This window comes from Vombatus ursinus, unplaced genomic scaffold, assembly GCF_900497805.2.
Source record: "Vombatus ursinus unplaced genomic scaffold, bare-nosed wombat genome assembly UNPS02014820.1, whole genome shotgun sequence".
In the NCBI taxonomy this organism is placed as follows: domain Eukaryota; kingdom Metazoa; phylum Chordata; class Mammalia; order Diprotodontia; family Vombatidae; genus Vombatus; species Vombatus ursinus.
In genome coordinates this window covers 21,482,446-21,496,071 of record NW_020954598.1, presented here as the reverse complement: position 1 = coordinate 21,496,071, position 13,626 = coordinate 21,482,446, and the positions used below count along the sequence as shown (strand labels likewise).

Sequence of the window (13,626 nt, the reverse complement as noted above, 5' to 3'; positions counted from 1 at the left end):
TTTGAGTATTTATAGTAGTCAAAATGACTTAGTCACTCAAAGTTGTTCTTAAAACAATATTACACTAATTCCCTGTTGGTAGAACTGTGAACTGATCCAACCATTTTGGAGAGCAATCTGGAATTAAGCCCAAAGAGTCATAAACGACCTATACCCTTTGACCCAGCAATACCACTACCAGGTCTGTTTCCGAAGATGATTATGGAAAAAAGGAAAAGAACCTATATGTTCTAAAATATTTATGGCAGCTCTCTTTGTGGTGGCAAAGAACTAGAAATTGCAGGGATGCCAGTCAATTGGGGAATAGCTGAACAAGCTGTGATATATGATTGTGATGGAATACTACTGTGCTATAAGAAATGATAAGCTCGATGATCTTAGAAAAACATTGATAGACTTGCATGAAGTAATGAAGAGTGAAATGAGCATAACCAAGAGAACACTGATCTTTATCCAGATCGTCTCCACCATGCTTTCTCCCTTAGCTTCCTGGATTTCTTCACATAAGTATACCTTCTTAATATGCAATGCTTCCCCCAACCCAGACACTTTTATTATCTTGTTTCTTTTAAATAAAATATACCCTTCCAGAGTCCACATTTGCCAAATTGTATTAGGACTGCAGATTCATCTTGCTTGTTGCCTAAACTTTCTGTATTTGTGCATAAACGTCTGAGGCCATGAGTTTTGCTACTGGTTCCCTTCTTGGATTAAGTCTCCTGTGAGTTTCTGGGTGTCTGAATAACTATTCTTTCTATGTTATATCTTCTCTTTATGATGTGTATGTATATGTGTACATGTATGTATATATACAGGCATATACATACATGTGTATGCATACATGCATACATATCAGTGAATATATGTAGGCATTTTTCTCCCTTCACCATCCTTTTTAGTTTAAAGCTCCTTTGATGAAATTTGTGAGACAACAGGCAAATATATTCTTACCAGCCTCTTTTAGATACACTCCATCCCTGCCTAGAGCTTATCTATATTTTAAGTCATGGTTCAGAAATCCAGATCTCATTCTTGGATTCCATTTTCTTAACCAGCCATTCATCTACCAGATCATCTTTTCTGTATTCCCTTCTGTATGCCTTGCCTTCTTTGTGATGAAAATATCACTTATGTCCTTTATGGGCATAGTTTTAAAGACTATTGACAGAGCTAGTGGAAATAATAAGATTGCATTCAATGAGTTTTAGAAGAGCTTCTTCTGCCTCTTGACTAAAAAGTGGCCAGGGAAGAAGGAAGAGTCCATGCGGAAGAGCATCATACGACTGGTATTCAGCACCCTCTTTTCTTTGGCCTACATGTGACAGCAGCTAGTAGAGTAACCTAAGTCATAGCTTCCTAGCTAATATCTTAACCCCAATACTCAGATTTCCTTCCAAAACTTTAGCTCCTTCATATATATATGTGTGTGTGTGTGTGTATATATATATGAGAAGAGAAATTATAAAGGTTGTCTTTATACATATGTATAAAGACAACCTTTATAATTTCTCTGTCAGCTACATTGCAAATCTTTATGAGGGCCTCTGGATTGGGGTCAGGCCTTGAAATTAGAGTTAAAATGCCCATTAGACAAAAAAAAAGAACAATAACAATGGTAGCAATAAAGCATCTGACTTCTTTACTATTTAAACTCTTCAGGCAGAGAAGACATTCATACCTAATGAAAAGTATCATTCGCAAATCATCTAAGTGAGCAGTCCTCAATAAAAATGCTCTTGGCAGGAAACCAGGATGTTTGTATGATGTTCAGACTATTTAACCAGCACTTACATAATTGTTCTTGTGGTTGGTCTCCCAGTGTTTGCTATTGTCTGGAAATATAACTTCTAGCTTGAGAGGAAACTAAGGGATATTCCATATTGGAAACCATTGATTTCATAATGGAAAGGCCCACTAATCTGTTTTGTACAAATGTATAAGATGTGTTGGTTCAATGAGCCTGGGAGCATTTGTAACTCATTTTGGTGTATTTATATCTTCTCTAACTGGCTGTGTAATTTTTATTGATAGGGCATACATTTCTTCAAAGGATAGAAACCATGATGGATTTGTGGGGAACTTGATCCCAAATGAAGTACTTAGTGCTTTCTTCTCCTTGATGCTGTTGCACATAGTATGGGAAAGAGAAGACTGAGGGAAAAATTCCAGGTGTACTTCCAGTGTGAAGAAAGAGGGAACCCAGGCTCCCATAAGAAGGGCAGAAATAGAAGCAAGCACCACTTACTGAGCCAAGTGTGCTACTTTTCATGGTCTCGTTACCATAACAACCCGCAGCCCCAGTGCCTGCCTCTTCTTTGTAGTATTTGGCATTCCCACAAGGCTCCTGAAGTCGGAGTTTTCAGAAGACCCCATTTTGTGCTTCCCTTTTTCCCCCAAGGATAACTTATGAGATCTGGATAAGTCAATGAGACAAATCATAGGCCTTGATTTTCTACCTGGTGATACGTAGGCCATATCAGGAGATAGACTTCTGTAACTTAAATGTTAATCTTGAAAAAGAAACACTTAGCAGTTTGCATTTAGGTTTGGAGTCAGTTATCTGGGAGATGTGAGTTGTCACACTATCTTCCTAGTCTTCTTGATATGCTTCTCTGCAGTGCTAAGTCCATCTTCTTGTTTATGTTGCAGAGCTGGGAATTTGGGATTCCACTGTGCCGGGAACTTGCATGTCAGTATGAAAGCCTCTATGATTACCAGAGCCTTAGCTGGATCCGGGTAAGTAGATAATGCACGCCTTCCCCTCCTCTAGACCACAAACACAGACTTCTGGAAAAGTACCACAATCCTGGGCAGTTTTACTTTACAAAACTGTCAATGATTTTCCAGTCAAATAGTCTCCATGCTGTACTAATGAGCATTTTCTATGGACCTAGCCCCGTGTTATCACAGGCTATGAGAGACAGAGCAAAGGAGAAGAGATAAGACTATTACACATAAAAAAGAAGAGCCCTCAATACAAAGCAGTATGCAACTAAAATCCAAATTGCAATACAGACTCCAGGTTCAGTAGGCCTTCAGACGAGGGAAAGAACAGCATGGACAGGAGTGGACTGAAATGGCTTCATATGAGATGGACCCTTAAGAATACCTTCTTCAAGTGGCCATTGTCAAGAAGCTGCATGTTATGATGGAAAGAGCCAAATTTGGATTTGGTATCCAAGAAACTAGGTCCAAAATCTGCTTTTAGTTAATTACCAAACTATTGCTGTCATTTGTTGTTATTATTATTATTGAGATAATATGGCAGAGTGCATAGGGGGCTGGCTCCAAAGTCAAGAAAACCCGGATTCAAATTCTGATACATACTGCCTTGTGGCCCTGGGCTTAACTTCTCAGTGCCTGGAATATCTCTCTAAGATTATTAAATTGCAGAATAGCCACAGATCAATATTGGTAGAAGGGGTTTCCTCACTAGGAGTTCCTTGCACCAGTGAAGTCACAGATTCAAACCACGAAAAAAAAATCATCATCATCTTTATCATTTTTGTTCACATACTTGTAAAATATAAGGACCAGTCCTCAACAGTGGAAGGAAGTTTCTCCCTGGGGGCTTCCTAAGCCAGTAAAATCAGAGGTCCAATCCTGATCCCAATCTACTACTTAGAAAATATATTTAAAAGACACATAGAAAATGGGAATCAGAGATTAGGACAGCTGGTCAAGGTGGATAGATGGATGGAATATGATAAGGGATAACAGAAAGGAAACAGGACTAATTAACTCTTGTTTTGGTTCTGTCTTCTCTGCCAAGAACAATAATCTTTGGGTAAGAAAGGACAGAAAAAAATGGGTAATAGGGAGTTGAAACCCAAGATCAATGCTGTTTAGTTGTTTATCAGTCTTGTCAGATACTTCATGACTCTATTTGGGGTTTTCTTGGCAAAGATACTGAAGTGGTTTGCCATTTCCTTCTCCAGATCATTCTACAGATTAAGAACTGAGGCAAACAGAGTTAAGTGACTTACCCAGGGTCATACAGCTAGTATGTGTCTGAAGCCAGATTTGACTTCCTGACTCCAGGCCCGGTGCTCTATCCACTGCACCCCAAGATATACAGGGAGATAATAGGAGAGTACCTAAATACCTTTAATTAGTTCAAGTCATCAGACCAGATGAATTATATCCTACAGGACTGAGAGAACTGGCTGATGTGATTACTGAACCACTGTCAGTAATCTTTTAAAATTAAATAGAATAGGAGAAGCACTCCAAACTACACAAGAACAAATGTTCCAATTTTGAAAAAATGTGGCACCTCCAACTATAGGTTGAGCTTAATTTCAGTCCTTTCTCTCCCCTTCCACCACTCCTAAAGAAAAAGGATGGTTAATGAACTTCTGGAAAAGCAGACAGTGATCACAAGGTTCAGCATTACTTTGTCAGCACCAACAATATTAATAATTGTGACATTTTGAGGTTTACAAAGTTTGCATCTGTAATTTCATTTGATCTTTGCAACTACTCTATGAGGTAGATATTATCATGATCCCTATTTTTACAAATGAGGAAACTGAAACCTGTATTAGTTAAATGACCCCTCAGGGTCACACAGCTCAGAAGTGAGGTGAGATTCAAACTCAAGTGCTATTAACCCCAAATTCAGTGCCCCAGCCATTCTACCAGGTCGTGCCATACTAACCTCATTTCCTTTTTTGGTAGGGTTACTAGACCAAGGGGTCTGGGGGATTCTGTAGAGAGAGTTTGCCTAGACTTTAAAAGCAAAGCATTTGGCAAAGTCCCTTAAGCTTTTGTGTCAACAAGAGATAAGGGCTGGATGACAGGAGTTAGGGAAGTTGCTGGATATGAAAAGTAGTCACTAATGGTTCAACATCAGCTTTGGAGAAGGTCTCCAGTGAAGTGCCTCAGGCATCTTTGCTTGACCCAGTGTTGTTTAATAGTTTTGCCAAAGATTTGGATCAATGCATCAGGAATGCACATTTGCAATTTGCAGATGACACAAAATTAAGAAGGACAGCAACCACACTAGATGACAGACAGAATCCAAAAAGATCTTGACCAGCATGTTGGACTAAATTTAATAAGATGAAGTTCAATAGGGATAAATGTAAATTCTCCTACTTATAGAGCTGGTCAGATTCACATGCAAAATAGGAAGATGCATACATGCCATATAGAAGTTTGTCTGAAAAAGATTTAGAGGTTTTAGCCGACTGCAAGCTGAATTTGATTTAGCAGTGACAGGCAAAACAGTTAACATGACCTTAAGTAGCACTAAGGAAAATAGAGTATTCAGAACAAGGAAGGTAACAGCAGCCCTCCTCTTCCCTGCCATGGTCATCTAGAGTATTCTGTTAGTTCTGGACTTTAGAGCCAGAAGGGTCCATAAAGTCCACCAGATCCAGTCCCCTCCTTTTATAGAGGAGGAAACCGAGACCCAGAAAGGGTAAACAAGTTCCCAAGGTCACACAGCTAGTAAATGGCTGAGCAGGCCTTTGAACTCTGGTCCTCTTACTGCAAGTCCTGTGCTCTGAACTCCTTGCTAGGCCACACATCCTCTTCCTGATCTTAGTACAGAGTAAGGGTCTACAGGCTTGTTCTATGGTATATGCTGTCAAATGTGGCCATGGTATTAACTGGGTTTGCTTCACTGTACTTCTTCGTTAAAGGGAACAGTTTACCAGGTGCAGGGGGGGTCAATATACTGGGAGATACCTATGGTGAAGACTATGAAAAATGACTATGTAAAAAAAAAGTCATCAATAAAATTTTGTTTTAAACTTGGAAATGATATAGAGGAATTTTTCAAATGCCCTGAACCTTAGTGCTGTCTTCAAAGCCCAAACTGTTTTGGTACCCTTTAGGCAATGTGAGTAACTTCCCGTGAATTTAGAGGCCTGTGGTGGGTGAATTGTTTTCTGGTTGTTGGCCTAAGTCTTGGATTCTGGTGTCCGATTAAATTATCAGCAAATCTCAAGCAATATCTTTAGCATACCCAAGGAGCTGTGTCCTGGCCACTCAGCTAACTTTTCTTCCACTCGGGCATCCCAAACCTGTTGCTTGAGCCCAGAAGCAGAGTTTATTTATTTGTCTGTTTTCTATGCTAGAATTCTACTCCCGTGCCTCATTGTGGTATGGAGGTGACACTGGGTTCTTGAAGACTATGGATTGCAGGCTGTGGAAGGTCAGGGTCAGCCAATCAGGAAAGTCTTCAGGTTTGGACTCAGCAAAGGACTCCAGGTCTGTTAGAGACCACCAGACTATCTGTAGGGTAATGGATTTTTTGGCTAAAACAACTCATGAAGACTGTCTACTAGGTTGCCTGAGAGGTTACAGCCTAAATTAATAGAAGTAGTAACCAGCAACAAAATTGCAGTTCTTTGAAGTTGAAGTAAATGATTCACTTCTTTGAAGGGGCTATCGAACGTAGGCCAGCAGAAGCCAAGAATAGAATCATAACCATTTACAAATCTATCTGCCTTTCAAGGTTAGCGTCAGGCCCCTTGGTCCTTTCGATAGGGGAAATTCCAGGGTCTGGATTTAATTTAAACAATGAGTTTGTATTTAGTCTAGAAGACCTGGAGAATCAGGTGATGATGAAGGATCCAGGATTTTGACATGTGTTGTCCTCCCACATAGCTGGGGTTAGTTTTCCTATGCCTGAAATTAGGACAGCTGAGGTTGAATCACCTCTCCCACTACCTTGGTGAACTGAAATACTATCTATCATGGTACACAAATCAACCTTTTGAGGTTAAAAACAGTCTTCCCCCAAGACTAGGAATGTTATACATCTGGTGTGCTGGCAGCTGAGCTGTTCTCCCCACCCTCAGCAGCTACAACCAGAGGGAGTCCATGGACCTCAAATGAAGGCTGAGGAGCTTAGATATGTCAAAGGTCAGAAACGAAGGTGGGAAAGACAATGATTCCCAATCACTACCCGTCTGAGTGAGAGCTGCAGCAGGATAAGGGTTTACATATGAGAGGAGAAGTCCAAATCTGGATTTTGGTATAGAAAGTCATTTCAAACTATATAACTATCAAATAATTTCTGTTTCCATTCCCTGCCACTATTCTTTTCTCTGTATGGGCTGAGCTGTGAGCAGTCAAGGACCAATCAGGATAGGAATGACTTCATCTAAGACTATGGCTGACCTTTATTCTACTACCTAATACCAATCCTCAAATACAAAAAGCCCTTGTGTAAAAAAACTATGGAAATGTAAGCTATTATTCTGCATGAGCTGTGGCTGATGTACTTCCTTCCCAAAAATATCAAGCATTTTATGCTATAAAAACTAGTTGTATGCCAAGACTTGGAAACTGACAGTTTGTTAAGTACATGTGAAGCTCATTAATTTTTCCGTTCACAGAAAATGGAAGCAACCTACTATGATAACATCATGGAGCAGCAACGTCTGGAGCCTGAGTTCTTCAGAGTTGGTTTCTATGGAAGAAAGTTCCCGTTCTTCCTCCGGGTGAGTAAATATAGAGTCTCATTGGAACTTAAAGTATTTCTCACTAATTTTATCAAAACACAGATTTTATTGAGCCTTGCTCTCTCCTTTGTTGCTTCTCCTACTAAATTCTTCTAGGCATTTGCTTAGAAGGCATCAGGATGCCTGAAAGGCATGTGGGGCCATCTCCACTGGGTTGGCTGTCCTCATCCTCTATTGCTTTAACATTTGGCACTTTTCAATTACTATCAGGAAGTTTAAAAGGTTGTTATGTCACTAAATCAACTGAAACCCTGGGAGGCAAGTTTTAAATCAATGAGTAAGTACATGAGAATAATCCAACATCCAAACTTGGAAAAACCTTCTAAGTCTTAAAGTCATTTGCCTAGGACCTTCAAAAATGTATGTTTCTTGGGCACTGAGCATATAAGAAGTCTGTGCAACCCATCACAAAAGATACAATCTGTGCCCTCTGGGACATTCAGGTGCAAGAAGACACAATAAATCAATGAAATTGGCCTTATTAGGAGTCAGAGTGCACTGAGCTAGGTTTCAGTTAAGACTGTATTTTTTGGCCAGCCCCAGTCATCTACAATGACATTATTTTCTTTACCTTCTCCTAGAAGACTGAGCTAGAATATAAAAGAAAACCTACCTAATAATAGATTTGGTGCTGATGGCAGCGATTCGACAGCCCATCTTCCCTGTTCAGCACTATGTCTGAGTAGAGATTTGTGTATGGTGGCTTTGTTATTTTGGATAATATATGTGGTCAAAGACAATGATCTCCAAGATGGAGGTTGTGCAAGACAGTCCATTAGAATGTGGGAAAATTATATTATAACTTCTATTTATATTGATTTTATCTTGAAAATAAATTAAACTTTGTTAATATTTAATATAAATATTTATCCTGGCACCCTCACTCGATCTATATGTCAGATGGTCATATAAGTTATGTGAGGTCTCCTAATGTAAGAGCAAGAATTCCATAACGTGGAAGGATTGATAGTGGTACTCTCACTTGATTAACTTTCAGCATCTTACAATAAGGTACAATATATATGTGTTTGGTTAAATGGATTACATTATCTAGTTTTAACTAAATTAGCTTTCACAAAATGAACAAGGGCCTTTAAAATATTCCTGCAAAAAATAACTAATAATGCAAGCATAAACAAGTAACAAGAAGATAATAGAGTTGACACTGAGCCTACGTACCGCTAACTCAGCCGTCACAATGTAAACTACAAACATTGACAGTCTAATCAAATCTAACAAGAAGTCGGCCAAAGATTTGTGAAATTATCAAGATAATTTGAAATATGGAGTCACATCTACTATTATAATTCTTAGTAATTTCCTTGAAATATTAACTAATGATGGTAATAAGCCATAAAAATTAGCAACATTTAAAAACTAAGCTTTCATTGCCACAAAATATCTAAATGTGTCACCTATAAACTTTTTATCGTAAGAATATAAATTTAGAGTTGTAAAGAGACTATTGAGGCCATCTTGTCTAAGTCAGATGAGGATACTAAGGGTCAGAGAGGTTAAGTGACTTGCCTCTGGTCACACAGTAATTAATCAAAGGCAGAATTTGAGCCAGCTCCTCCTGATTCCCAGCCCAATGCTCTTGCCCTACTCTATAAAGTTGCCTTTAAAAGAGATCTACTGCATGTTTTTCAATTTTGGAAACAGAATTTTGTAACCTATTTTAAAGATATTACAAATCAAGAGGTTGTCAACGTGTTTTGAACCCTTTTTTAAAAAGATAAACATGCAATGCCTTTCAATTGGTTTATAAGAACAACTGATTTACATCAGGGAAAATGGAAGTCCACTAGCCAAATTTCAATAAAAACTTTTATGGAGGGAGAAAGGTGAAGGGTGCCTAGGGGAATGAAAACACAAGTATGATAATTTAGTAAGCTTGGCTAATGTTGTACGTCTTCCATTGATGTCTGCATAGCTTTGTAAAGTATTTTTTCAAGTACTAAAATTAAGTATCAAAATAAACTGACTGTAGACCAGACCTTCAAATCACTGTGTCATAAAGAGTTAATCAAGAATTTCCAAAATATTGAAGCATATTCGGTCACAAATGGTCATGGAGGCAGCGTCACATAGTGGATAAAGAGCTAGCTTTGAAACCAGGAAAACCTGGTTCTGACACCTCTTGGCTGTGTGACCCTGGGGAAGTCGCCCTCCTGGTGCTCCAGGCAACTCTCCAAGGTGATACTGCAAAAAATAAAAATAAAAAATGCTAGCCTGCATTGGTAGAGAGAGTTTCCTTACCAAAGAGCGCCTTGTACCAATGAAATCACAGGTCCTGGCCCTATTCTTATCCTTATTCAATCACATGGGGCAGCTAGGTGGCACCATAGTGCGTAGAGTACCTGGTGTGGAGTCAGGAAGATTCCTGTTCCTGAGTTCAAATCTGGGCTCCTACACTTACTAGCTGTGTGACCCTGGGCAGGTCACTTAGCCCTGTTTGCCTCTGGTTCCTCATCTGTAAAATGAACTGGAGAAGGAAATGGCAAAACCACTCCGGTATCTGTGCCAAGAAAATCCCACATGGGGTCATGGAGAGTTAGACACAACTGAAACAACTGAACTGAACAATTCATTCACATAGTTCTCACTAAATATGCATGTGTGTAAATTTTAGTGATAGAAAATTTTGTATTGTTACTAAGTAAAATGAATTTTCAAATAGTTTATTCATTTTTAATTCCTATTTTTGCAAATGTTTTATAATATACCTAATAGTGCATATATAAAATTTATAAATAAATATACATATATTGGAGGTACATACTCAAAAATATTTTATTGATAAAGGTGTATAATCATGGCTGTGCTGGTAAATTTTTAACAACCAGATTCTCTGGAAAAGCATATACTTATAAATTTAATCTGCATTATTAATACTCTTAAGTCTAGACAATCCACAAAACAATAAATGAAGCCCTGACCTGTAGTGAATGCTGATTTCTGATAGACAAATTCTCACACTGAAAATTTAACAATATCATTTAGAGCTGGTTCTAGCACATCCCTGTGAGTGATCAAATAGTTTGAAGACCACTGGTCTGGGGGACAGCCTGGTTCTTCTCAAACGAGGCAGTCAGCAGGAACAGGCTCTCAGAGGCCCCTGTTATGTAGGGGAATATTTTTAATCAATGAGCAAAAGAGTATTGGTTATAAGAGAAGGAAGAGCTTCTGGACCCACAGTGAAGCTGGTCTTTTGTTAGCAAGAATTCTTACTACATTTCAAAAAGATGGTGTAACACATTTTCTGGACGGCTAACTAGCAGTAGAGTTAGCATGGCTATTGGTGCTATTAACAGTGACAGCCAGCACATCATACCTAATTGTAATCCCCAGTAATGCCCTAATTATATTCCATTATGTGTTTCTAATAGCAGAGTAGGCAGAAATTAGTAAAGTTACCTCTTCAGGAGAACTTAATCTCCCCCTTTCATTCTAGTGACCATCATGTATAAAAAATTTCTGAAATGGTCTGTTTAGCTATAAGCATCAGAATAGATGACATGATAACAATGGAGGTGTAGACCAATGAAAAGCAAGATTAAGGGAAGATGCATTTCAAACAAGAAGCTTACCCAGAAACCCCAATGAAATAGATTCTAGTCCCTTATCTCAGCTTTCATCAGGGGATTTTTTTTGTTTGTTTTTTTGCAAATGTGCTCAGTGAGTACTTATTTCTCCATATTTAGCACCACAACTTATGCACTAGGAACCAAATTTTACCCAAAAATTTCAGTCTATGGGCCATCTCAAGGCTGTGATGTCATCTGTTTCTCACAGGCCATCCTGGCTTCCACACCACTTAGGCTCACATAAGTGTGACAAATCCATTTTTCAGGGCTTGTTTAGTTTTGTGCAGTGCCGACCCCAGGGCAGAATCTGGGTTATGTCTATCTGTAAACCACTCTCAGTGAATTATTTTTAAAAATCTGATCTGATTTGGGAGAATCCATACACAGTGAAGACACCTCCAGTTCTCTCAGCAAATGATGTCAGAAGATTCAGGCTCCAACCAGACCCTTCCAAGCCAAGTGAAAGCTAGGGATTTTGTATCATGCATATACATCTCCTTGGTCTCAACACACTCTGTATCTTCCATTTCACCAGCTTCTAGGATTGATGTTACAGCATAAGAAATATGATACACTGAGAATATACTTTCTGCAGTGCAAACAGCAGCACTTGCTCAAATTTGTCTGCCTGAGAGGCACTGGCACTTTCTAGAGTGTGGAGGGGTGACTGATGGTTCCAGGTTAGGAAATATGCCCTCCTGCTTCTCATACATTATCCATGGAGCCTAAGTTGGTCCATCACCATTGTCATCACAGGAATGGACATAGGCCATTATTTTAGCCCCACCAGCATGGTTCCTACAAACTATCAGCCTCCCTTATCCTTATAAAGACATTATCTGTTCGTCTAGAAACAGAGAAAACCATCTTCCCCTTTGAGGAGAGGGTGGGAGGGAATTTCAGCTTATCTTATTTAGCATCATTAAAAATTGCCTACTCAGGGATAAGAATACATCTGTGATGTGAATGACTGTGAAAGCATTGACTCTATACAACTTCCTTAGCTTCCAGTTCCAGAAGGCAACAGAGAAGCAGTCTGTTCATCAAGCAAGAGCCTTATAAAATTTACTGTTCATATGTTCCAATGATAAATTGATAAACTACTTTTCTCTCTGATCTCATTATTTCCCCCTTCTTTCTTATCCCATTCTAACCATTTTAGTCATCTAGACTAGGCTTTTCAATGTTCTTCCTTTTCTCTGAGTGAAAATGACAAATGTTTGGAAATTCTACGTCCTGACAAGGTTGAGAGTATCACAAGGAAACATCTCCTGAATGGCTGATTTGGGAAATGTCTTAAGTAAAATATTTACAAGATCCTAGATTAATATCTGGTTGGTCCCTGCCTTAGCAGGATCTTTCCTGTCTTGGGTAGACATCTGGAGGGAATGGCATACTAAGAGATTGTTAAAACACCTCACCAAATTTTAGGAAAAACATTGACAAATCAGAGCACATCCAGAATAGGGCAACCAATTTGGAATAGGCTAGATATCATGCCATACATGGAGTACTTGGAGGAATATGGGAGTGGATAGCCTGAAGAATAATAGAAAATTCTTAATATCTCTCCTAAGAGATGTAATAGTTTCTGAAAATTTTTCATGTAGGAAAGAGATTCAATTTCTTTTACTTGGACCCAGGAGACAGATCTAGGAGCAATGAATAGAAGTTGGAGATATAGATTTCTGCTTCACATGAGGAAAAATTTCCAAAAGTAGATTGGACTGCCTAAGAAGATAATAGACTCCCTATTACTGGAGATGTTCCAGGGACGCCTGGATGAACACTTGTCAGAGATGTTGCAAAAGGGATTTCTGTGTGAGTACAGGTTGAACTGGATGATCTCCTGGCTCTCTTCCAGCTCGGAGATTCTATGAATCTCTCATTGTTGTGACATGGTCTTGGAAGGACATTCCTTGGCTCCAAAGAGATCCCTACTTAACCATTTTCCTATGACCCTAAGTACCACAAGGAGAAAGAGGGCTCTCAGTTGTTACTTCATCTTCCAAAATGAACAAGATGAAACCCTGCCTACAAGCCCGGGCCACTTGATAGGATGCAATGCTAAAAGAAGCGTTTATTAAAACAGTGATGGTTTGTTCATTAAGTTATTCATTTGTTAAGTAGTTCTATTTGTTCTATGCCCAGCGCTGAGGGGGAAAGAGAAGGATAAAGCATACTAATGTCTTCAAGAAGCTTGTAGTATGATACAGGAAATAAAACCAAAAAAAAAAAAAAGCAGATTGTAATGAGTATAGAGAAGAGGTACAGAGTGCTGGGAAATGTGAGATGGGATGGGTCAGAGTAGGGATACCTCAGAAGAAGAAAGCAAGACCTCAGAAGAGAATCAAGAAAAGCTTCATGGAGAAGACAGCATGTGAATGGAGCCTTGGATAATGGGAGAGAAGAGCTAGGTAGAAGAGCATCCCAGACATAGAGAATGACATGAACAAAATCATGGAGGCAGGAAGGCATAGAACATGTTTGTGTTGTAGTTGTTTGTTCATTTTAGTTATGTCCAACTCTCTGTGACCCCATTTGGGATGTTCTTGGCAAAG

The 13,626-nt window shown here is 39.0% G+C and overlaps 1 protein-coding gene across 1 annotated transcript in view; it reads left to right on the top strand.

The window, feature by feature from the left end:
• DOCK3 (dedicator of cytokinesis 3) overlaps nt 1-13,626 on the top strand; it is a 392,714-nt gene that overhangs the window by 343,868 nt on the left and 35,220 nt on the right. The window contains exons 39-40 of the mRNA XM_027837282.1: nt 2,650-2,736; nt 7,353-7,457. Of these exons, the coding sequence (XP_027693083.1) occupies nt 2,650-2,736; nt 7,353-7,457 (192 nt within the window). The remainder of the gene's footprint in view (nt 1-2,649; nt 2,737-7,352; nt 7,458-13,626) is intronic.